The sequence below is a fragment of the Anomaloglossus baeobatrachus genome, chromosome 12 (genome assembly GCF_048569485.1).
Source record: "Anomaloglossus baeobatrachus isolate aAnoBae1 chromosome 12, aAnoBae1.hap1, whole genome shotgun sequence".
Lineage (NCBI taxonomy): Eukaryota > Metazoa > Chordata > Amphibia > Anura > Aromobatidae > Anomaloglossus > Anomaloglossus baeobatrachus.
This window is the reverse complement of record NC_134364.1, coordinates 63,390,481-63,417,436: the sequence shown is the minus strand read 5'-3', so window position 1 is coordinate 63,417,436 and position 26,956 is coordinate 63,390,481. Positions and strand designations below refer to the sequence as shown.

The following is a 26,956-nucleotide window of genomic DNA, read 5'->3' as shown; positions in this document are numbered from 1 at the left end:
CAACAGGGGAACGCTCACACCACTCAAAAGCACAACTACAGATCACCATGAACAGGGAAAACACCAAGACTGGGATCGCTGGAGTAAAAACTGATGCTATCATTGACACCTCCTGGAAGCAGGCAGTGCCTTAAATAGGGAAGTGACAGTTGCACTTGGCAAACAGCAACCTGAGCACTTAGGGCCTCCTCAGCAGTCTGCAGGGATTAATCCCTTCAGAGCTGAAGACCAGTGAACCTGAAATGAGCCGACGCCTGGCTCAAGTTGAACAATCCAGAAGCTTCAGGTTGCTTGTCAGACTCTGTGGTGTGAATAGAGTCTGACGACACCGTGCCAGCAGGTGTGTGCAGAGCTGAACACCAGATTACATAGTCTCCATGTTATTCTATGGGGCTGTGCATATGTCTGGGGGTTTTTTTCCCCTCCGTCTGAGGGGAAAAAAAGCAAAGCATTTCCAAGATGGACCCAATTATTGGATCGCACTTAGCCATGTAATTCAGTGAGTCAGTGGAAAACATCAGACTGTGGTCCGATTTTCATAAACTGACATTATAGAGAAGATGGAGATTTTTTTTTCCCCATCTTCTCCTCATTTGAGAGAATTGAATCAAACCCTGATCAGAGTGTGATTTGCATAATCGACCCGATTCTCATTGATGAGAGCAAATACTGTCGTGTGACCGCAGCCTAAGTGAAAGCCCTATTGTAAGTCCTCTGCAGTTAAGCGTTTTCTTAGGTCCCCTCCACCTGTGTGTGTAAAACACGTATGTGGGAGATGGTCTGCTTTTCCTGTCTGTGTAAGTTTACCGTGTATGCAATCAGTGGTATCCGTGAAATAAAAATGGCACACGTACAAGAAATATGGATGTGTGAAGGAGGCCTTGTGGTAAGAAACCTTTGCCTTCCATGCCTGACTAACACTCCTGCCCTGTCCCTCAGGGCGCGGCTCCACGGTACATGCACACGGGCAATGTAACAACAGATGGGGGTCACTTCTATACATCCGCATGACAGCCCCCATACAGCATGGATGGTGCTAACTAGAGTTGAGCGCGGTTCGTGGTTCGAGGTTCTCCAGTTCGGGGCTCGAGTGATTTTGGGGGCTGTTCGAGATCGAACTAGAACTCGAGCTTTTTGCAAAAGCTCGATGGTTCTAGATATGTTCGAGAACGGTTCTAGCAGCAAAAAGCAGGGCTTTTTACAGCTACAGTGTGCAGGAGCCATCGCTGGCAGCCTGCCAGAAGCTGGTAACCAAGAGAAACATCGGGTATCCAAGCAAAGCGCTTTGGTTAGTAACCCGATGTTTATCTTAGTTACGTGCAGGAAGCCCACACTTCCCCGCTCAGCTCGCTCCGCCCCCTCCTGCCCGCGGCATGTACACATACACACACACACACACACACATACATACACACACACACCCACCCCCCCACCCCCCCGCTCGGCTTACCTGCGGTGATGAAGTCTCGCCATCCCGACCTCAGCGCTGTCACTGTCCTCCATGGCCGCCGCTTGTCACATCACCTCTCGCTTCCGACCCGAGACTGACTAGCGGTGACGTCACGGACCTCTCGCGATACTTGGTGTGAAGCCGGTCATTGAGCTCAGTGACAGGGGCTGTCGGCAGTGCTGGAGATCAGCGCAGGTAATGTACCTCGCTGACAGCAGCACTTGTCATCCCCTGCAGTGACCTGGGCTGACCCATTGATGTTAGCTCAGGTCACTGCACTGCTCTCCCAGCCAATGGGGAACATCCTGCTCTTCATTGACTGGGACAGTGTGGATCGTCATGGCAACCCCTTGGATTACACCAGACCTGGATTTGTTTTTCATTCTAATAAATTGGTTAAAGAGGGAATGTTTTGGGGAGTGTTTTTTCAAATAAAAATGTGTTTGTCGTCTATTTTTTTTTATTACTGACTGGGTTGGTGATGTCAGGTATCTGATAGACGCCTGACCTCACCAACCCCAGGGCTTGATGCCAGGTGACTTACACATCTGGTATTAACCCTATATATTACCCCGTTTGCCACCGCACCAGGGCGCGGGATGAGCTGGGGCGAAGCACCAGGATTGGCGCATCTAATGTATGCGCCACTTCTGGGGCGGCTGCGGCCTGCTATTTTTAGGCTGGGGAGAGTCCAATAACCATGGACCTCCCTAGTCTGAGAATATCAGGCCCCAGCTGTCTGCTTTACCTTGGCTGGTGATCCAATTTTGGGGGACCCCTACGTTTTTTTTTTTAAATTATTTATTTAATTTAAAATAACAGTGTGGGGTGCCCTCAGTTTTGGATTACCAGCCAAGGTGAGGTTGCCAGCTGTGGTCTGCAGGCTGCAGCCGTCTGCTTTACCCTAGCTGGCTACAAAACTAGGGGGAACCCTACGTCATTTTTTTTTTCATTTTTTTGGCTAAATACAAAGCTAAGCACCCCTTAGTGCCACATGAAAGGCACCAAAGGGTGCTCCACTTTTTCTCCACTTTTTCTCCACTTTTTCTCCACTTTTTCTCCACTTTTTCTCCACTTTTTCTCCACTTTTTTCTCCACTTTTTTCTCCACTTTTTTCTCCACTTTTTCTCCGTTCTTTTTCTATGGTCGGTCTACCCATTAGCTCTGCCATGCACACTGTAGCTCTACACCTACTGCACATGTTACTTTATGATTGACATCTCTTTCGTACCAGAGCTGTCTAAGTCTACTCTGACCCCATATTTGTCATTACTATATTGTTTTTGTACTGTATTATGACATTTGTATCATGTGTTTCATTTCTTGCTGTGTTGCAATTTTTTTGCTGCATCCCAATTGTACCTCTACATTGTTCGAGTTTATGTTATTGTTCTCTCACTCTTATGTGATACTGATTATTGTCATTTTTCATAATTACATGCAGATAAGTCCAATCTGACGAAGGCTCAGGCCGAAACGTCATTTGTAACTTGTTTTGGACAAAAACATATATGCTTATGAAAAATTTTTTTTTCTTAATACGGACCAATAAAGAGTGATTTTGCATTACTATCCGTTGTGACTTACTGACTTAGTCTGGGAGATTTAGCGTGCCGAGTTAACTCACTAATTTTATCTATTATTACCTCTGAGCACCTATATACCAGTGAGCAGAGCTTCCTCTACAGTAGTTCTCCTGATTAGGCATGCCCTTACCTCATGAGCAGGGCATTGCAGCTTTGGTAGCAACCATTACGACATGGACTCTGCTGCTGTGGACCCGAGAAGAGTGAGTGCAGATTCATTGCACCCACACTCCTCACATGAAGGGTCCGCACTCCTAGAAAATGGGGGATACGTTCCCTGAGTGTCTCCCCCCCCATATTCTAGACGGTCCAGAGTCGTCGTGGGACCCCTTTATTTTTTTTCTTACAATAAATTGGTGAAAGAGGAAATGTTTTGGGGACTGTTTTTTCAAATAAATTTCTTTTGTCGATTTTTTTTTTTTTTTTTGTTAGTACTGACAGTTTATGATGTTGAGTATCTAATAGACGCCATGACATCACAAACTGCTGGGCTTGATCTCAGGTTACTTTACAGCTAGTATCAACCCGATTTATTACCCCGTTTGCCACTGCACCAGGGCACGGGATGAGCTGGGGTGAAGCGCCAGGATTGGCGCATCTAGTGGATGCGCCACGTCTGGGGTGCCTGCGGCCTGCTATTTTTAGGCTGTGAAGGCCCAATAACTATGGACCTTCCCACCCTGAGAATACCAGACCACAGCTGTCCGCTTTACCTTGGCTGGTGATCCAATTTGGAGGGGACCCTACTTTTATTGTGTAATTATTAATATTTATACAATAATTATAAAAAAGAGCCTGAGGGGACCTCCACATTGGATCCCCAACCACGGTAAAGCTGCCAGCTGTGGTTTTCAGGCTACAGCCGTCTGCTTTACCCTAGCTGGCTATCAAAAATGGGGGGACCCAACGTCATTTTTTTTTTAACTATTTTTTAAATAGAAAAAATTAATGGGCTTCCCTGTATTTTGATTGCCAACCAAGGTAACGGCAGGCAGATGGGGGTGGCAACCCATAGCTGTCTGCTTTATCTGCGCTGAGAATCAAAAATACCGCGGAGCGCTACGTCATTTTTTTTAAAGATTTATTTTTACAGCACTGTGATGTCCAGCAATCAAAATACAGGGAAGCCCATTTTATTTTTAGTTATTTAAATAAATAATTAAAAAAAATATATATAGGCTCCCGCTGCATTTTTTGTATTGCTAGCTAAGGGTAATCCAAGCAGCTACTGGCTGCTAACCCCCACTGCTTGGTGTTACCTTCACTGGCAATGGAAAATCCAGGGAAGCATTTTTTATTTTTTTTGCCAAAAAACTACAAAAAAAGGACGTGCGCTTCGCCATATTTTTGTATGCTAGCCAGGTATAGCAGGCAGGTGCTGGAAGAGTTGGATACAGCGCCAGAATATGGCGCTTCTATGAAAATGCCATTTTCTGAGGCGGCTGCAGACTGCAATTCGCAGCAGTGGGGCCCAGAAAGCTCAGGCCAACCTGTGCTGCGGATTCCAATCCCCAGCTGCCTAGTTGTACCTGGCTGGACACAAAAATGGGGCGAAGCCTACGTCATTTGTTTTCTAATTATTTCATGAAATTCATGAAATAATAAAAAAAGGTCTTCCCTTTATTTTTGGTTCCCAGCCGGGTACAAATAGGCAACTGGGGGTTGGGGGCAGCCGTACCTGCCTGCTGTACCTGGCTAGCATACAAAAATATGGCGAAGCCCACATAATTTTTTCAGGGGGCAAAAAACTTCTGCATACAGTCCTGGATGGAGTATGCTGAGCCTTGTAGTTCTGCAGCTGCTGTCTATCTGTATGGAGAAGAGCAGACAGCAGCTGCAGAACTACAAGGCTCAGCATACTCCATCCAGGACTGTATGCAGAATTTTTTTGCCCACCAAAAAAATGACGTGGGCTTCGCCATATTTTTGTATGCTAGCCAGGTACAGCAGGCAGCCACGGGCTGCCTCCAACCCCCAGTTGCCTATTTGTACCCGGCTGGGAACCAAAAATATAGGGAAGCCCGTTTTTTTTAATTATTTCACTTATTTCATGAAATAATTAAAAAACAAATGACGTGGGCTTCGCCCCATTTTTGTGTCCAGCCGGGTACAACTAGGCAGCTGGGGATTGGAATCCGCAGCACAGGTTAGCCCGAGGTTTCTGGGCGCCTCTGCTGCGAATTGCAGTCCGCAGCCGCCCCAGAAAATGGCGCTCTCATAGAAGCGCCATCATCTGGCGCTGTATCCAACTCTTCCAACAGCCCTGGAGCCGGGTGGCTTGTTGGGTAATCATGAGTTAATACTGGCTGTTTTACTAGCCAGTATTAAGCCAGAGATTCTTAATGTCAGGCACGTTTGACCCGGCCATTAAGAATCTCCAATAAAGGGTTAAAAAAAAGACACCACACAGAGAAAAAATACTTTAATAGAAATAAATACACAGACACATTAGAGACTCCATCTTTATTACCCCCTGTCAGCCCTCCACGATCCTGCTCTTCTGTCTTCTTTCTTTCTAGTGTAGTAGTAGTGACGATTGTAGTGAGGATGAGGTTCACCAGCTCATCACTTGGGGCTGGGGCATCTCATCCTCACTACAATCCTCACTAGTGTAGTAGTAGTGACGATTGTAGTGAGGAAGGATGAGATTCACCAGCTCATCACTTGGGGCTGGGGAACCTCATCCTCACTACAATCCTCACTACAATCGGGAAGCAGCGTGTAGCCTTCACTCCGTGAGTGATCAGTGCTGGCTGTCAGCGGTAACAGCGGTAACGCTGACAGACGCGTTACCATAGCAACGGTGCTCTCGGAGCCGCGGTTAGCGGTGACGTCACCGCTAACTGCGTTGCTATGGCAAGGGTGATCTCCGTTAATGACCGGCTGTGTCAGCCGGTCCCTAACGGAACGGGGAGTCGACCGTGTGCTAGAGCATGTCGCCGGTACACGGCGATACACATATGTGCACCGTGTACCGGAGAGATGCACTCGCAGGTCCTACATGACGTGTCATAGTCATGTGACCAGTCTGTAGCCAATGAGATAATAGCCACGTGACTGGTCACATGGCTATTTTGACGTCACGATAGGTCCTGCATCTCTGCTGGCAGTGCAGGTCACCGGGAGGATTAAGCAATCATCGGATGGAATAGCGGCAGGAGACAGAGTGCAGAAGGGATCGCGGGGACCGGTAAGTGTTATGGCAATGTTTATTAACTGTTTGTGTACATTTATAATGCATTTTTATGTGTTTGTGATTGCCTCCCATTATAGCCTATACGTTCGAGTTCGGTTCGTCGAACGTTCGACGAGCCGAACTCGAACGGGACCCCCGTTCGGCGAACCGGCCTCGAGCCGAACCGGGACCGGTTCGCTCATCTCTAGTGCTAACCAACCTCCTCCTTGTATAAATTGCATATTAATTTCACTTTTATTTTTATAGGAGGCGACATGTAAAGTCCTTTTTATGCATCAAAATTAACCTGACAAATTTTGAGAGGATGTCAGCAGTGACGATGTTTGACGCCATCAAACAGGAAGATCCCCCAGGCAGACGGCTATTCATATTTATCCCATGTAGACCATGTCATTGTCTAATACTTTAGTGAAGCATTTTTTCCAATCTATTTACATCAAAGCACATTAAAAGGGAATCGGTCAACAGGTTTTTGCTATGTAATCTCAGAGTAGCATGATGTAGGGGCTAAGACCCTGATTCCAGCAATGTGTCACTTACTGGGCTGTTTTGCTATGTTTTATCAGCAGGATATTATCACTAGGAGACTAACTTCCTTGTGGCTCCTAGTCAACTGCTCTGTGTAACCTGGCCTCCACCACTGATAGGCAGAAAGCTGCCCATGTACAGTGTAACCATAAAGCATTTGATTTTTTTCACAGATAAATTGTAATTCTTTAACATAGGAAACTATTTTATCTTGTAAACGTTTAATAAATGCTGCTGTATAGAAACAGATTGTACACAGGTTATAAAAATGGGTAAAATATCTTCTGACTTTTCTGATTGACAATTTTTTTATATGCTGGTGTAAACCCTGTTTCTCCTAAACAGTAAGGCTAGGGCACCACTTTGCGTTTTGAACCTGCATTTCTGCAGCGTTTTGAGCTGCAGCGTTTTATGGCCAAATGGCTTGTGTTTTGTTTTTCCATGTTATCCTAAGGAAATTGTGAAATTTCTGACCCCACTTTGCGTTTTAAAACGCTACGTTTAATTTGCATATTTTGTGGCAAAAACCATGCGTTCAAAGACGTAACATGTCAATTGTTTTTGCCATTTTGGGTGCGTTTTGCTAACATTGAAGTCTATGAGAAAAAGCAAAAACCAAGATTCCAGCAAATTCCTGTGTTCTACCTGCTTTTCCAGTGCAGAAAACATGCGTTTTGGACTTCAAAATAATGATTTCATATGTCCCTTTACACACACACACACACACACACACACACTCTAGTCCAACAATTAAAAATAAGAATTTTAATAAGTTAATGCAATTTTTCCATTAAATGTCATATTACCGCTATAATTTCATTAAATTAATCTATTTTCATTATTTTTCACAAAAATATAGATTTGATACCTTTTTTTCCAATTTTTTTCATTGCGTTTGACTATTTAAACTTTATTTAGCAGTGTCATGATGTTCAAAACGCATTATCAAAACGCAGGTGGAAAAACAGGTAAAAAGCGCAGAAAACGCATCAAAAACGCGGTAAATACGCATGCGTTTTCAGCGCTAAATTTCTGAAAAAGGCAACTTTAGTCAAATCAATTAAGCCCAAAACGTGCGTTCTGAACTGCAAGTAGGAAAACACAAAGTGGGTACCTAGCCTTAGTCCTATTTACTTACGGATATCCCACTTTTTATATATTCTATAAACATATATATTGATCCATCTCTCACATCCTCATTATTAATATTGCCTATGTACGGTTTGTATTATTTCTATTTACATTTGTTAAGATTTGATAATTATTCTTTTATAGCATGTACAATTCTGTTTTTCAATTCTTAATAAATATTTTGTTATATGTTATACCTGGGAATTACTTACTCATAGTTTATTAGTAATGAAAAATGGTTGTCACAAAATGACCAACTGTGTAAATTAGGTTGTACTTTAAATTATGTAAAATTTGTTGGAATTTTTTCCTAGCTACAAAAAAAAAATTAAAAAAAAAGATTTAGTAGTCCTGATGCACTGGCTAATGTGGTTATTTTAAGCTCACACTTCCTGGGAGTGTGTTTATCAGCCTAATTATCTGCAGAACAATCAAAAAAGACTGCTGGAACACAATTGCAAATGTGAACAGGGTGCTAGCTAAAAAATGCACAATTTATATAAAGTGAAAGATGCACACCAAATTCAGAGAAATATGAATAAGCATAACTGCTATATGATACGTAAAGATATGAAAAATACAATTAGCCATATGAAAAATTGGAAAAATTTAAAATGTGACATTGCATAACTGTTAAGGATTATTTGAAAAAAAAATATTTATCTAATGTATTGATTAATTCATTACTGCCTGATAAATAAGAGATTACCATGAAGTTGGTTATGGGGCAGTAATGAATTGATCTAAATACATTAGCTAAATATCTCTTTTTCTCAAATAATCCTCAGCAGTCATGCAATGTCACATTTTCAATTTTTCATATGGTTAATTGTGTTTTTCATTTCTTTATGTATTATAGAGCAGTTATGCTTATAAATATTTCTCTGAATTTGTTGTGCAGCTTTCACTACATATAGATTGTGTATTTTTAACTAGCACCCTGTTCACATTCGCAATGGTGTTCCAGCAGTCTTTTTGATTGTTATGCAGGTTTTTTTTTCTGTCTGAGAACCCAGTCCCGCTCTTCGGCCATGTTTATTCAATTTCCTGTATAGCCAGGTCCCTGGCTTCCCATACACAAGCAGGTTTCAACCGCACATAGCGGTAACATTTAGTTAAGGACCCGATAAATAAAAGATTACCGAGAAGTGGTTATGGGGCAGTAATGAATTGATCAATACATTAGCTAAATATTTATTTATTTTTTTCAAATAATCCTCAGCAGTCATGCAATGTCACATTTTCAATTTTTCCAATTTTTCACATGGCGAATTGTATTTTTCATATCTTTATGTATCATACAGCAGTTATGCTTATTTATATTTCTCTAAATTTGGTGTGCAGCTTTCACTTTATTTTAATTATCTGCAGAGGCAGGATTACAGTAGCAGGTAATAAATCTGATGGCACAGGATTCGCCGAGCACAATAGGAGATATTACACCTGACCACTTTTATTGGCTGCACTCTCCCAGGCTAAAGTCAAAATGATTCTCCTCCTCACTACTCCCTGCACAGACCTATCCTGTTTGAAGTTTGCACTGGGTGTTCACAGTAAGAACTTTAGAGGAAAAACCCTGGCACCGGCCCCCCAGCTCACGGGCCCCATAGTAACTACATGGTCTGCCGCTATAGGCACTACATCCTGATTTGCTACACCCTGATATAACTCCTGCTTTGCTCGTCTCGATTTTTGATTTGTACCATACGTGCCTTTAATAGTCCTTGGTACTGACCAATGCATCTAAATCATTGCCATGTCCCTTTCTGACATTTTTCAGGGGCATTGGTGAATACTCAAGGGACTATGTGTATAAGTGGAAGGGGAAGAGAAATTAACAGTGAAGGATGGAAGGGTCCGTCAGGCTGCATTCACACATCTGTTTTTCTCATCTCTTTCCTGATGCAAATCGTTCATTTAAACCACTGACACGTCAATTTTTCTTAAATAGATCGGTGCATATCCTATTTTCTTCCGTTTTCGCAACCAACTATGGGGATCTGTCAAAAATGGAATGTGTCCATAATACATCAGTTTCCAATCCATCTTTAGCTGATGCATTGCTAAGTGTCAGTGGAAAAGAAAAAAAAAAGTTTAGATGATTTCCCTTCTTCACATTTGAAAAAAAATAAATAAAATAATTTCATAGGCGAAAAACGATCTGAATATAAAAACAGAAATTCTTGTGTGAATGCTATTTAGCTGTGTACCATGATCCATGTTTGTGTGGCGCCCCAGAGTGTCAGGTGCCACAGGGTACTACATCTAAACCCGGATCCCTGGAAGACCAGTGCTGGTAATTAACACAACATACACACAAACCCACGCCCTTTTCCCCAGACTGGGTGACAGGCTAGAGATGGACCTGACGGGTGATCACCTATTGGTTGGGACTCATCCAATCTAGTAGTCAGAGACCTGGGAAGAGGAGGGGCCAGTCAGTGATGTGGACGGACAACGGACATCTTGTCAGATAGAACGTGAACAGACAGAAAGTCAGTCAGAAGTTGATGTGCTGACAGGAAAGTGTAACGTGACTACTGAGTAAAAAGGAGTACGGTTGCCAGGGAGAGTACGGTGAAGTACTCACTGGACCGAGCACCGACGGGGTACAGAGCCCTAGTTCAGGAAGGCGCTTTAGGCTCACCTGATAACAATCTGCCCGGTGATGGGACCATCAAGGACCTTGCCGACATTAGTGTCCGGGGCACAGCAGCAGAAAGGGAACCTGGGAACAGGGACAGAGGTCCGACCCAAGAGAAGTTCAATCTGCCTGCTCTACGGGCCAGGACGGAGACAACAGGAGGGGACTTCCGAAAACGCTCCAAGCCACGGGAACCCACCAATTACAGATGGGTGCATGGCGGTAAAGCTCACCAGCTCACTACACCGGCACTGGAACAAAGGGATTACCGGATTGGTAAAGACCAGCACAGACCGGGTAGCAGCAACTCCAAACCAGTGAGTAAAGCACAAGTTAAACCGCAGCCCCTGTGTTGTCTGAATTCTTCCTACACGTATGCACTTAGATACTACAACCACTATCATCCTCCCCTGGGGCCTAGCTCTACTTGCGGAAAGCCATCACACCTATGCTGCCCAATACCACCAGCCCCAGCAGTGAGAGACTTTGCAGCGGCGGCCTTCCCCATATAGCTGCATACCGCAAGTGGCGTCACGAAAAACTCTTCATTTTTATTTTCCCGTTGTACAAAACCCCTTTTAAGCGACACTCAGGGCCACGGAACTGGGCAACGGCTCCCAAGTGAACTGTCCCAGTAATCTACAGCCCGGGACAGAGTACCCCAAAGCCCTGGGGTGCGTCATTTGGTCTCCACACCTTAACTAAACAGCCTGTGAGAAGGCAACCGGTTATGTCATTAACGGGAGGTATATACCACACAAGTAATGTGAGTCTCGGGAATGCTGGCACTTGTAGTGCCACAATTTTTGTTGCTTCAGTATTCAGAAGGGTAAGGCTCACAAGTGGGTAGAAAGATAGGTTGGTCTGGCCATCTACATACCCCCACCCATGGGTGTGTTTGATATGTGGCTGACAGGTCACATGTCAGGTATAATGGAGTCTGCTATTTGCAAAAGGGGATATAGTGTGCTGGAGGTCTCAGTCTGGGTGAAGACTGGAGAGAGACTTTTGGAGGTCAGTCTAGGTGAGGACTGGTAAAAGACTGCAGCCTGGCTGGAGAGTGCTGTGGCTGCAGGGATGAACCTCTGCTGGAGGTGAATACACTGGCAGGAGCCAGTGTGTGGAGGCTGCCATACCTCCACTATGGACTTTTAAACGGACTGGAAGCCCACGGTATATGCGGAGTTTATTTTGCTTTAAGCCAGGAGAGGCTTGGCTATGTTTCTTTGCAGTTTACATTACAGTTTTAATAAATTGCTGGATTTTATTAAAAAGACTGTTTCCTGTGTCCCTGCCTATGCCTACCTGAGCGAATCCCCACAAGACCCATAAGCCTCTGATGTTCAGTACACCCGCGGTGCGTACTCTGACCACAGAAAGGGGATTTAGGCTGTATTCACAGGTCAGATTAAAACCCAATTGGTATTCTCCATAGTTTACCTTCGGATTTGCACTGTCACGGATCCGTCCAAGACTTTAGCCTTATGATGCTTTAATATTGCTAATCTTCTGCTCGTTGACGCGGAATCCACTAAAATAAATAACAAGCCACTTAATTCTGCAGTAAATTTATTTCTGCATCGAGACCAAAAATACGCTTGGAAAATTTCCAATAAACGTAAATGAGGTGGCAGAACGTGGGCCGCAAACTGTAGGATTTTGGCACTAAATCCAATAGAACATCTGACACTTATAAACATAAAACTCTGCTCCCAGTTAGTAAGTGACAAATTGGTTGCACCATTAGAGCTTCCACAAGATCAAGTAACAGAGAAGGGAAACCACAGGCTCTTAAGGTGGCTTTACACACTGCAACATCGCAAACGACATCGCTGTAACGTCACCGGTTTTGTGACGTAATAGCGACCTCCCCAGCGACATTGCAGTGTGTGAAACACATCAGCGACCTGGCCCCTGCTGTGAGGTTGCTGATCGCTACAAATCGTTCAGGACCATTCTTTGGTCCTTTGTTTCCCGCTGTGCAGCATGATCGCTAGAAAGTCTCAGTGTGTAAAGGGGACTTTGCAGCGACTTCGTTAGCGACTTCCCTTTCAAAAAGCTGCTTTACAACGTCCCCAATGACTAGCTAGGTCGTTCTGCAGGTCCGGATCGCTGTTGCGTCATTGGCCAGGTCAGGTCTGCCTGTTTGACAGCTCACCAGAGACTTTGTAGCGATCCCGGCCAGGTTGGGATTGCTGGTGGGATCGCTAGAAAGTCTCAGTGTGTAAAGGGGCCTTTAGATTGGAGGAATGGGCCAAATTCCGCAATTAGAATGTTTTCTTTCAGTTTCCCTGAAAGTACATTACCTGCTTTGTGAACTGAAGGCTACTTTTCATCACTCCTGTCCATGGAATGTTATTGCTGATGTAACAGATTAGAGACAAATGTAGCGGCATATAAAAAAAATGTGACCGTTATAACGGATAAGCGTTATAGTTTCAGACAATGTTATCAGCAGGAAATAAGCCAAGAATGAAAGGCTTCATACATAACAAAAGAAATGAAAGGTCAATACTCACATTGCGGTAGTTTCTATCCGTAAACACTACATTTTCCCCTGCCATAACCAAGGATTTTCCACCCCCTGCTGTGTATTTCAAAACCAATAGGCTTCACAAAATCTCATCCACACGTCTCAGCAAAATTCTCATTTGAAATCCACATTTCAATTTTTGCAGCATTTATCACTATGAATGTCACCTGAAACTTGTAGAAACCTGGGAAGTTTGTTTTTTTTTGTAGCTGCAGATTTCGCAAAAGATTTTCTGCAGCAGAAAGGTCCACTAGGAATAAATCCAAAAGTCATGATTTGTCACACCAGCAAAAACCAGACGTTTTTTCATCAGTGTACGGAATCCATTTTACATCCATCTTTACACCTCCAAGCTTCTTGGAGAGCAGTAGATGTAACACTGATGACTTCTACATGCTGACTTTTTTTTTTTATTCGCTTGGATAGGTGAATTTGGTCCACAAAACAGTCTAAAGTAGGATGTTTCTTGTATTTGTGTGAACCATTGATCCCTAATTAAATTTTTATTTTAGAACACACCATGCCTTTTTATCCACTGTGAAGGAAAGCATTGCCTACTACATCTTTCAATGCAGAGAGGGCCCATAAAAATATATATTGTTGTCACGGTGACTATGGGATAACAGGAAACCGGGGCTCCTATGCTAACCGTCAAGCTAAGGGGTCCTAAGCGATCCCTAACCTAAGGGATACTCCTAATGGTGGAGAGGTCTGAGTCTCCTTCCTGGCCCTACTCCTGACCAGTCCAGATCTGACTAATCCTCCCCCAGGGAGTGACAGGACAGGAGTGAGATGAAACCGACGGAAATAGTCAGACAGGGGAAACCAAAACTCTGTCACTCAGTACACACACACAGTCAGGTATAAGACAATAAGGGATTAGGAGGAGAACAAGAGCAGGAAGGAAGCAACAAGACAACAGGGGTAAACTCTGCAACCGCTCCAAGCAAAAAGCAACACTTTTACCAGAATGACTTGGACACAAAAGCTCACAGATCAACACAGAATAACTCATAGCTGGCATGGGTAGAAGATTTCATCCAGCATAAATAGGTCGGGTGCAGATGTGATTGGCTTTCCCACAATATGTGATCAAAGGAGCCTCAGAAGCAGACAAGCAGAGATTAACTCTTGATACCCTGCCTATGACTTAGCCACAGCAGGTTGACGTCCAAGTCTGCCTGTGTTGATCACAGACACACCATTGCAGATTCTAATACTCCGACCAATGTAAAAAGAGACCGATGCTGCCACAGTCAGCAAAGTTTGTTCAAAACTTGGTGTAACCATTGTATTTCCAATTAAGAATTCTGCAAACTGACACAGTTTTAGACCAGAGTCACACTTACGATTGACTCATGTGTGAATCGTGCGAGTCTTGCATCGCATTACCTGACATGGCAGCTGCTCTCTGGACAGGAGCGTGTCAGCTCCATGTATTTCTATGCAGCCGAGACGCTCCTGTCCAGACAGTATCAGGCTGTGCAGGGTGATACGATGTGAGACTCGTGCGAGTCACAAGTGAATCAATTGCAAGTGTGACTCCGGCCTTATAGTTATACATTTCTTAATATCTTTATATAAAGTTGTATTGCCCTTTTCCTTTGATACATGGCTCCAAATTAAATATAAAATGTGTTTGACTACCCTCAGCCACCACTAGAGGGAGCTTTGGAGCTGATTGCATACTGTTATGCATTGAACTCTGTATGCATTGAGCTCCCTCTAGTGGTGACTGCAGGCTGCAAAGATATGAACAATGAATGCAGCTTGTTTAGAGAAGGGCTGCTGAGATTGGTTAATATAATGTTTTGGGTAAAGATTCAGCATACCTTTTATTGCCCAAAAACTAAGGTCTTTATACGCATACAAAGATAGCTGTCAGTCTCTAAGTAGGACCGCCCCCTGGACTATTGATCATAGAAACTACAGAAATTTATACCCACAAAACTATACATCAATCTACTTGGTTTCTTATGCTCTATAATATGAAGAAAATCACAGATCAGGCACGTCGGAGCTGTTCTTTGAAAGCATGTCTTATCTTATTTGTTCACTTTCATAGTCATGAGTTACGGTATGTCATTGCTTTCTTTACTTGTCCAGTCACATAGAATGGACCTTGCTTGTGTCAAATCCATTCCTCTCCAGGAAGACCGGAGAAATCAGAGATCTGGCAGTCACTTATCTCCTTTTCCCTGTTAAATTAAATGTGCGTGTTTGGCCAACATGAGGCAGAAGGTTTATAGTTCAACAGTTATTGAAGGTGACGAGAAACTGAAAGGGGAATTCCTGCCTTCTGCGTACCTTTGCAAGTTTACTGGAAATGTCATTATATACACAAATTCTTCACAAGGGGATTTTTTTGCAGTCTTTTTACTAAATCAGTCAACTTCTACTCAGTGTGACTCTAGTGCCTCAAGGACTGTATTACTGCAATACTGTGCTTTTCTTTTGCAAACAGTGCCCCCACATGTACATAGGCAGCATGTGAAATTGCAAGTGAATACTAAAATACTGGACGGCCCAAGGTACAAAAACAATGCTCACCCCCATCCCCACAAAAAAAGAAAGAAAACCCTTTTCTCTATCCTCAACCTCTTTAGGCAGGGATCGTATTTAGACAGTACTGTCGACAACTCAACTTAGCACTCTGCAAAAGGGGAGACGTTACCCATTAGAACCCAGTCAGAGGCCTCTCACCCAGCCAAATCAGATCTATTGCTTGGCACTGATGAGAGGGCAAAACCCCGAAACACGTGTCTGCAAGTGGAGATCCTGGTTTGGCTTTTATCCAAGATCATGTGGAAAGGCTCGTTAAAGGGTCGATATTGACTTTTAGCATTGATACATCCAATAGGTGGCACCAGAGATCAAGTCGTCTTCCTCTCTGAAGAGGCTCTTTGCAAGCAAGAAGAGTAAACACTGTGTAGGAGCTATTCAGTATATTGAGGTGTATGGAGTCACTTTGGCCTCCATTCTAATGGTATCTTATGTTTTTATCAATCTTTTTTTAGGTGAATAATTTTTTCTATTTGAAAGGGATAGTCTCCTCTGAACAATCCTGTTTTGTATTAATTTAATGACAGGTTCCATTAAAAGAGGTTGTCCGCTACTTTTACATTGATGGCCTTACCTTAAGCCTGCTTTACACAGGACGACCGATTGTGCGATTTTACAATCGATTGTACCCACCCCCGTCGTTTGTGCGTCATGGGCAAATTGCCGCCCGTGTCGCACAAAGTCGTGAAACCCCCGTCACACGTACTTACCTGCTGAGCGACCTCGCTGTGGGCGGCAAACGTCCACTTCCTGAATGGGGAGGGACGTTTGGCGTCACAGCGACGTCACACAGCCGCCGGCCAATAGAAGCGGAGGGGCGGAGATGAGCGGGATATAAACATCCCGCCCACCTCCTTCCTTCCGCATAGCCGGTGGGAGCTGCGGGACGCAGGTAAGCAGAGTTCATCGCTCCCGTGGTGTCACACGGAGTGACGTGTGCTGCCACGGGAACGATGAACAACCGGCACAAGTAAAAATAAACGATATTATGAAACTGAGCGACGAGTACACGACTCACGATTTGTGAGCGATACTGCGTCGCTCAGAGGTTTCACACGAGACGACATCGTGTATGATGCCGGATGTGCGTCACGAAAAACGTGATCCCGACGATGCATCGCACGATCCGTCGTTTCGTGTAAAGCACCTTTTAGGTCATCAATGTTTGATTGTCTGTTTTTAACACCCCGCACCCCTACCAATCAGTTCTTCTCAGCGCCAGTGGCAGGAGCAGGCAGTTCGAAATCCTCAGTTCTAGAGATGCTCTGTCTTCTGATAGTGGCCGTGGCCAGTTACTGCACATCCGCCTCCCATTCAAACTGTTAGGTGGCGGATGTGCAGTAACCGGCCGCAGCCGCTATCAGATGACGGGGCAGCTCCAAAACTGAACATTTCCCTCCACCGGCTCCCTCGTGTTTAACATTAAATTATAGGAGAAGCTTTATAATTTCATTTTCTATATCCATACTGGATCTAACACAGATGGCACACGGATGACTGATTAAAATTATCAAGGATAGTCAAAATGGACCGTATCATATGTACTTGTTTTTATACTGATATGTGAAGGGGGCCTTATAGTTTATCTGAAAATGTATTTTCTATACCAGACAACTTCTTTATCATGACTGATTGATTATACGAGATAACCTGTACTTAAGGTTTTACTTACAAGAAATAAGTGAAGGAATTTTTTTTCTATACTGGGGCAAACATCACGACATCATGCAAAACACCCGTAAATATATGCAAGAAGATGGACATACTGCTACTTTTCCCATTTAAGACACCAGTGTTGTTGTAATGTGTAATGTGAACTGTGACATGCGTTAATATATTGAAGTGTGTATTGCTTGACAACAGGGAGAGATGGAGTTAATGTTTAGGACTATCCCAGAGTGGGAGGGTCAGTGGCAATTTCCTGTTAGGATGACAGACAGGGCACAGTGTGCAGTAGTGATGGACCTAAGGTCTGACTAGCAGCAGAGCAGTATGACATGGGAGTCCCTGGAGAGCACGGAGATGAAGTGAAGATACCATGAGACAGAATACCAATAGAGAAAACTGACCAAAGTGCAGGACAAGTGACAAAGATGAATCTTGAGTTTGCAGCGCAAAGAGGTGATGGGCCAGGATGGAGCAGAGAATGGGAGAAGTGCGGGAGTTTCCAAAGCGTCAGCAAGCTAGTAGCTCAGTTTGGCCATACTAGCAAATTAATTCTTTTGAGGGAGAGACAGGACACGGAAACATGGGTAGAAGATATAATTTTCATTAACTGGACTGTGCTAACTCGGGTGTTCGTGAAGGAAACAGGACTAAGTGAAGTTGGGGAAGCAAAGAGGCCGTGTATAGAAATGCTCTGTGTGGATGAAGAACCATATGAAAAGTTATGTGCCTGCTATCTACTGAACATCGTTGTCGCCAAGTGGTAGTAAAAAACTGTTTAAAGAACTGGTGGTCTCCCTCATTGAGTTGTACAACATCTGGTCCTGGCCATCAAAAGGCATCAGCATCATGCGGCCTGCAAGGGCACAAGTCCACACACCCAGCCAGGTCCCCCACCTTCATGTAACGTGCCGGGGTGTACGACACTCGCCCCCGGATGCCGCCCCGCACTATGCTACATATACAGTACATAATGTGTTAACTAACTGAGAGCTTGAAGAGGGAGGAAACATGAGGGAGGGAGAATTATTCCTGCTGCTCCAACTTTAGCAATCAAGTTTAGTTTCAAATTCATGGGCAGCCCTTGAAGGTAAGGATGCGTCTGGCTTATTTACTTTATTTTTTTATGGCTTTTATAGGAGGAGATTGATATTGTTTGACCAAGATGACACCAGGAGATTGAGTTGCAGGCAGATGCGCCACCACATTCCAAGGTCCATGGCATCAATTTTCCATCCATATAAACACAGTATATATATATATATATATATATCTAAAATTATTATTTTTTTTTTTTTCTTCTTTTAATTCCACCATTTTTTCTGCTACTCTCCTAACATGCTAAATTACTTGTTATTGTGAGTAGTAACAAATACCTACCATGTACAGGTTTTATTTTTGCATTTTAATCACTTATTTATAAGAGCTGTGCAACATTAGAAGAACAAGACTGCTTTCCTATAAAAACAGCGCCACACGTCACGCAGGTTGGTTGTGGCATTGCAGCTCAGCTTTACTAAAGTAAATAGGGTTTATCTGTCACATAATAAACAGGTGCGGTGCATTTTTTAGAATACTGCATCTGTTTTATTCAGTCTGGACAATCCTTTGGTACAGTTTTTGTTATATTTTTATCTCCGTCTTCTTGAACAAATTAAGTGTATTCTATTTTTTTTCCCTTTTTTAATTAAATTAGTAATTTTTCAATTTTGTTTTCTGGTAATTTTTTTATTTAATAAAATAGCCTATTTATTTGAATAGATTATTTACAAATTGTCAGAAATCTGATGCTTACAATTGGGTGGGGGCAACTGTGATTTTTTTTTTTTTCTTACCTCGGTTATGAATTCCAACCCCCTTGTAGGTGATCAGAAGGATAGAATAACTGTGCTTGAAACGGAGTTCAGTAGATGCATAAGGCTAAGTTCACACAGTGCATCTTTTGTTGCGCTTTTGGTGCATTTTTGACGTCACAAAGATGCACCAAAATGCATGCATTTCCTTCCTCAAGCAAAGTCTATGAGATTTCAATTTTGCTGTTCACACTGTGTATCTTTTTTTTTTTTTACTGCATCTTGGCTGAGTCTTTGAATGCAGCATGTCAATTCTTTCTGCGTTTTTGAGCAATTCCAGTCAATAGATTTGACTTAAAAAATGCATTGGGCAAAACGCGGTAAAAATGTTGTAAAAAAGCAATGATTCGCTTTTGCCGCAGTGTATTTTTTTGGGAAAAAAACGCATCTTTGTGGTTAAAAAAAAAAAATGCCACGTGTGAACATACAAACAACAAAAAGTATGCATTTTATGCACTTTGAAAGAAAGGGTTAAAAATGTAGTGAAATGTGTGAACTAGGTACACTAGACTTGGTCAGTCCATGCATGAGTTAATTTATCCTTATGTTGAGAGAGGCGAGAAGTAGTGATGAGCGGGCACTACCATGCTCGGATGCTCAGTACTCGTAACTAGTGATGAGCGGGCACTACCATGCTCAGGTGCTCAGTACTCGTAACTAGTGATGAGCGGGCACTACCATGCTTAGGTGCTCAGTACTCGTAACTAGTGATGAGCGAGCACTAACATGCTCGGGTGCTCAGTACTCGTAACTAGTGATGAGCGGGCACTACCATGCTCGGGTGCTCTGTACTCGTAACTAGTGATGAGCGGGCACTACCATGCTCGGGTGCTCAGTACTAGTAACTAGTGATGAGCGGGCACTACCATGCTCAGGTGCTCAGTACTCGTAACTAGTGATGAGCGAGCACTACCATGCTCAGGTGCTCAGTACTCGTAACTAGTGATGAGCGGGCACTACCATGGTCGAGTGCTCAGTACTCGTAACTACCATGCTTGGGTGCTCTGTACTCGTAACTAGTGATGAGCGGGCCCTACCATGCTCGGGTGCTCAGTACTCGTAACTAGTGATGAGCAAGCACTACCATGATCGGGTGCCTGGTACTCCTAATTAGTGATGAGTGAGCACTACCATGTTCGGGTGCTTGGTACTCCTACCCAACATTCAGACACACGGATAGGCTCGACTCGAATACCGAGTATAATGTAAGTCAATGGACAACTCGAGCATTTTTTTGGAAGATCTTCCGGAAAAATGCTCTAGTTCCCCATTGACTTCCATTATATTTGGGTAGTGGCCATCCGAGCGTCCGACTGCTTCATACGAGTACTGAGCACAAGAGCATAGCAGTGCTCGATCATTAGTTACGAGCACCCGAGCATGGTAGTGCCCGCTCATCACTAGTTACGAGTACAGAGCACCCGAGCATGGTAGTGCTCGCTCATCACTAGTTACGAGTACTGAGCACCCGAGCATGGTAGTGCCCGCTCATCACTAGTTACGAGTACAGAGCACCCGAGCATGGTAGTGCTCGCTCATCACTAGTTACAAGTACTGAGTACCCGAACATGGTAGTGCCCGCTCATCACTAGTTAAGAGTACAGAGTATGGTAGTCCTCGCTCATCACTAGCAAGAAACACTACCAACATGATGTCTGTGAGGGCTCGAAAAAGAACGGCAGGTGACATGTCTCATTATCACACAGCGGGTGCACAATACATGCCAATACCTGGGAAGTAGTCAATAGACACCATGTCAATAGCAACCCTCTCCTCAAAAGATCACATCCTTTCTAGATTGGTGCCATCTCAAACTAGGTTCCCTAATATGAAAGACTATCAAAGTGTACTCAAAAGTACCAAGTCTAACCCACCTCAGTCTACCATTGGGCAAGCTAGCCTCCTATCCTCCTAACCTTGATATCTCCAACTTTTTATTAGCAAATGTAGGTTGACGTCCAAACAACAAAAGAAACGTGAGCAGCCGGAAATACCCAGAAGATATGGAGGGATTATATTCTTCTATGAGGAAAAAATTTGTACTCGGCGATATGGCACGATTGACTGACAAACTCAACAAATTGTGTACGTATATCTATGTTGTGTGGTCATTAGTTTGGTCTCCTCTGTACCTCCATAATGTGGTTTTAAAAAATATAATTTCTATCCCACTTTGATTTACTCTGATCTTGTATTTTAGGTATTAGTAAAATACCAACACTTAAATCTTCATCCACAGTAGGGCGCACTACAACTAGTGAATGGGCTGTTGCATGGCCCCCAGCAGTCCTGGTTGAGTGAACTTCAGTGTTTTTTATTACATTTTCACAACGAAAGCATACAAAGCAGCAAGCTTCTTTGTATGATGAGCTTACCCTCATCCCCTCATTGTCTAAGGGCTCATTGAGACATCAGCGATTTTTCTTGTACGCAAAAAATGGTCTCAGTTTCATCAATGTTTTTGATTAAGTTCATGAGTTTTGCAGGAGTTTCATCAGTTTTTCTCTGGGGAAAAAAAAAAAGAAAACAAATGATGATGGCTTTTCCTGCTTCTCCTATCAAATAGGATGTGAAAAATGGCTGGCATTCAATGCTGTCGAATTTTCCGCAGGCTCATAGATCTGCAATGGCGAGTTTGATCCAAATCTTGCATCAATATCAAAAAAGTCTCTGTGCTTTTTTTAAAAAACCATGCTGTCCGAGGAAAAGAAAAGTAAACACGATAGCACTTGTAGTTCTGATAATCTATCTGGGAAAAACGCATAGCACTTGTATGAGAAAAACTAACTTCTGAATAAGCTATAACTTGGTGTAAGGTCCCCCCCCCCCCTCGCACAAACAGAAAATGCAAGAACGTGGCGCCCCCCACCTTTCCTCACATGGCTGTCTGCCAAAGCCTTACCACCAGAGAATACTGGAATAAACATACCTCCAATCACATAAGCTACATACCACCACTGTGATGTATCAGGGTTAACAATCATCCACAAATTCCTGGAAAGTCCGTAAAAATAGGGCATTTTGTTTTGTCTGTAAAAAAAAAATAAAATGATGCGTCCATGATTATTTTTTTGTTAACCCAGGAGAAACTTATACTATATTATCATATTACAGTTTGCAGTGAATACAAATTATATCTTTCCATCAAAACAATGGGCTGTAGACATATAAAACTTATTTATTATGGCTTAACAATATGTTCGTTAAAAAAAATAATAATGGCTATCTGTGATATTTTTTAATAAATTGTCCAGAGAAAAAAACAAAAACAAAGTAGGCAACTCTGGTCTAGACTTCACTGTGGAAGTCATACCACTGAGGAAGAGTCTCCACAATTATTACAAAATTACACACATATCCAATAATACACAAATAATACTATCATATTAAAAAATAACCCATTTAAGGACATAAGACATCACAAAATATATAGGCAACCCATATAAAGTTGCCTTGCACACAGCAGGGTTCACTCAAATCAGCAACGACAATTAAAACCTTAACAAAATGTTTTAGAAAACCCACGTAACACTGTCGTTATGTCACTATTTGTCCCAAAACACCGACTTTGGAGGAAGAGGCCCCATTCCCTTGGAAGTACTCAACATTGAAATAATTAAAAAAAAACAAAAAAAAACAACAAACTTCTCTGGGAAGAACACAACAAGAGAGGCGTAAACCAGAGGGTTAGTGCTTGTAACGAACACAGACTTACAAAAAAAAACAAAGCAACAGAGTTTGGGCGTCTTACGCATGCTGACCACTTCGTGAGCATCGCTGTGCTTGGGTGCGCTTGATGCTCAGCCCAGTGCAAGGTGCTTGGCTCGCACTGGGAGTAACGACAACATGGTCAGAAGTAGTGTGCACCAAACAAAAAAAAAAAAGGAGAAATACGTAAAAACTCCACCCACCCTCCCTCGGAACTGATCTGTTTATGACTGAATGCATGTGGGCAGAGACCCAAACTGCCCAATTAGTGACTTTCATAGAGGTTCAGGTCAAGTCCAGGTCCCAATCTGAACTTTATCTAAAGTCTAAAGCTGAACCCGCCGAACCCAACTTACTGGGTCCGCACATCTCTAAAACACAACATTTGCCTGTAGCTTGCCAAGTACTAAACTTATATTAGTATGTCTCAGGTTGCTCCAGGTAAATGGAGAAGTGTCACCATGGTGGCTAACACCAGCGTCTCCAAGCCAGGCTCAGCTCGATTAATAGGTCTACTCTATGAGAACCCGGATAAGGCTGACCAGTGGATTCTGCTCCTTTGCATGGACGTTTCCCCATCAACAAATTTTTGTTTTACTGTATCTATTTTTCTTGTTGCTGCCTTTTAAAGTATAACACAGATTTCTGTAATGAGGAAGCCTATCTGTATTTCATGCTACCTGTACTATGAGCGGCATGAAACTGCAGACAAGTTCCTTTTATGTTAAGGATACCTGGTGGCCTGGCTGCTGAGCCTCCCACCAATTCCATGAAGTGAGCATGTGCGACCACCAGCCCATAGAATGAAGTACTGGTGGGAGGGGGTGTCTGCACATGCTCACTACAGCGCCAATCACAAAGACTATAGGATCCCCATTCTCAAGATTGGTGGGTGTCCCAGCTGTCAGGAGGTCCCCTGTGATCAAACTGTTAAACCTATCTTGTGGAGTGTTGCTATCTATTGTTTAAAAGACAACCCATTTAACTGTCCAATGCTTCAATAAGTAGAAGTGTTTCTTATTAACAGGCAAGACTATTCCACACCTGACTGACAAGAAAAAAATTTCATAATGCCATTAATTTGCTGATTGCCATGGACAATATGGTTTACGATGATGTCCCCTTGGATTACAAGACAAAGATCAACACTCTTTACGAGATCCTTGAGAAAGAGATGTTTGAAGTGATATTATATTCTTTAGTTCAGGTCCAAAAAAATCTGCTCATTCAGGTCGTAAAAGCCATAAAACTGAGAGAAACAGAAGATTCCAAAATCTTCAAGAATAAAGAAGATGGTCACAACCGAAAAACACCAAGAAAATGGAAGGAGAAATGGATGAAATGGATTGAGGAATCGGTGTCTGAACAGATGAGTAAAGCAGACAGCTATAGTAACAACTTGCCTGAAAAATTTTTAAACATGGAGAAAAAAAATAAAAAATGGCTTATTCCATGTGATCGAGAATCTCAGCAAGTACTACCCGGCAGAGTTCAACGTATGCAATGTATACGCACAATCTATATATATAATTGCCTTATTCTGTCTGTCTGTCTGTCTGTCATGCTCCAAAATTGTGTCCTTACGGTGACACAAAGCTGATTGGCTGCTGGGCTCGCCATGGCCCCGCCCCCCCCCCACGGATTGGCCTCTCGCCCTGGCTCTCTGCAGGCCCCGCCCCCCTCACGCAATGCACGCTCGCTCTGGCCCAACTGACACGGAGCTCCGACTCCCAGGTGAGTACACACACACACATCAGATCACACTCACTCTCACACACACCTCACACATCACATCCACACACTCACAACATCCTGGGATATCGCACACATAACCTTGCGATGCTGGGATCTTGACGGAGGCTGTGAACGCTGGTAACCATTATACACATCGGGTAACTAAGGTCCCTTGGTTACCTGATGTGTATCATAGTTACCAGTGTACACCGGTCACACTCACTCTCACACACACCTCACACACACATCACATCGCATCCACATACTCACAGCATCCGGAGATATCGCTTGCTTCTCGGCCTCGATACTGTGCTGTTGTGACCTTCCAGGACCTGCCGGAGGATCACATGGCCAGAAGCATGTGGTATCTCCGGATGTTGTGAGTGTGAGCGTGGATGTGCGATATCGTCAGTGTGTGTGTGTGTGAGTGTATGCGATCGGGTGTGTGTGTGTGTATGCGATCGGGTGTGTGTGAGTGTATGCGATTGGGTGTGTGTGAGTGTATGCGATTGGGTGTGTGTGAGTGTATGCGATCGGGTGTGTGTGAGTGTATGCGATCGGATCTGTGAGTGTCGGCAGAGGAGCACGGCGTGCTGGAGGAGGCTGGGAGGAGAGAGGCTGATCTTGGGGAAGGCTGGGAGGGGGAGGCTGATGCTGGGGGAGACTGGGAGGGGAAGGCTGATGCTGAGGGAGGCTGGGAGGGGGAGGCTGGGAGGAGAGAGGCTGATCCTGGGGAAGGCTGGGAGGGGGAGGCTGATGCTGGGGGAGGCTGGAAGGAGAGAGGCTGATGCTGGGGGAGGCTGGGAGGAGAGAGGCTGATGCTGGGGAAGGCTGATGCTGAGGGAGGCTGGGAGGGGAATGCTGATGCTGAGAGAGGCTGGGAGGAGGGAGGCTGGGAGGAGAGAGGCTGGGAGGAGAGAGGCTGATCCTGGGGAAGGCTGGGAGGGGGAGGCTGATGCTGGGGGAGGCTGGAAGGAGAGAGGCTGATGCTGGGGGAGGCTGGGAGGAGAGAGGCTGCTGCTGGGGGAGGCTGATGCTGGGGGAGGCTGGGAGGGGGAGGCTGATGCTGGGGGAGGCTGGGAGGAGAGAGGCTGATGCTGGGGGAGGCTGATGCTGGGGGAGGCTGGGAGGAGAGAGGCTGATGCTGGGGGAGGCTGATGCTGGGGGAGGCTGGGAGGAGAGAGGCTGATGCTGGGGGAGGCTGATGCTGGGGGAGGCTGGGAGGAGAGAGGCTGATGCTGGGGGAGGTTGATGCTGGGGGAGGCTGGGAGGGGGAGGCTGATGCTGGGGGAGGCTGGGAGCACGATGGGGGGTGCGCAGCATGGGGGATGGAGCACGTTTGGGAGTGCGCAGCATGGCGGATGGAGCACGTTTGGGAGTGCGCAGCATGGCGGATGGAGCACGTTTGGGAGTGCGCAGCATGGCGGATGGAACACGTTTGGGACAGCGCAGCATGGCGGATGGACCACGTTTGGGAGTGCGCAGCATGGCGGATGGAGCACGTTTGGGAGTGCGCAGCATGGCGGATGGAGCACGTTTGGGAGTGCGCAGCATGGCGGATGGAGCACGTTTGGGAGTGCGCAGCATGGCGGATGGAGCACGTTTGGGAGTGCGCAGCATGGCGGATGGAGCATGTTTGGGAGTGCGCAGCATGGCGGATGGAGCATGTTTGGGAGTGCGCAGCATGGCGGATGGAGCACGTTTGGGAGTGCGCAGCATGGCGGATGGAGCACGTTTGGGAGTGCGCAGCATGGCGGATGGAGCACGTTTGGGAGTGCGCAGCATGGCGGATGGAGCACGTTTGGGAGTGCGCAGCATGGCGGATGGAGCACGATGGGGGGTGCGCAGCATGGGGGATGGAGCACGATGGGAGGTGCACACCTCCCCCCAACACACACACACACAACACACCACACACACACTGGGAACCACAAACACCGCCGTACACAGACACCCACACACACAGACAACGCTGCACACACACAACACCCAACACACAAACACCGCGGCATACATAAATATACGCACATACTACGCAACACACACACATTGCACAAAACATACCTCCCCCCAAAACACACCACACCCACACAAACCGCGCAACACACACACACAACGCTACAGACACACAGCGCTCCACAAACAACGCAACACACGCAACACACATACAACACCGCTCTCACCCCCTGTCACACCCAGACAACACCCAGAACATGTACAGCGCCCTACACAAACACTTGGTAACTACACACAACAACATCTATATATATATATATATATATATATATATATATAGCAAAAATCATACATTAACTACACAATACGTAAATTCTAGAATACCCGATGCGTAGAATCGGGCCACCTTC

At 44.6% G+C, this 26,956-nt stretch overlaps 1 protein-coding gene across 2 annotated transcripts in view; it reads left to right on the top strand.

The window, feature by feature from the left end:
• The window catches only part of LOC142258643 (tumor necrosis factor alpha-induced protein 2-like), a 48,497-nt gene extending 40,258 nt beyond the window's left edge, over positions 1-8,239 (top strand). For both annotated transcript variants that reach the window (XM_075331279.1, XM_075331280.1), the window contains one exon: positions 6,479-8,239. In XM_075331279.1, the coding sequence (XP_075187394.1) occupies positions 6,479-6,641 (163 nt within the window). In that variant the 3' untranslated portion in view covers positions 6,642-8,239. The remainder of the gene's footprint in view (positions 1-6,478) is intronic.
• Positions 8,240-26,956: the final 18,717 nt, after the last annotated feature.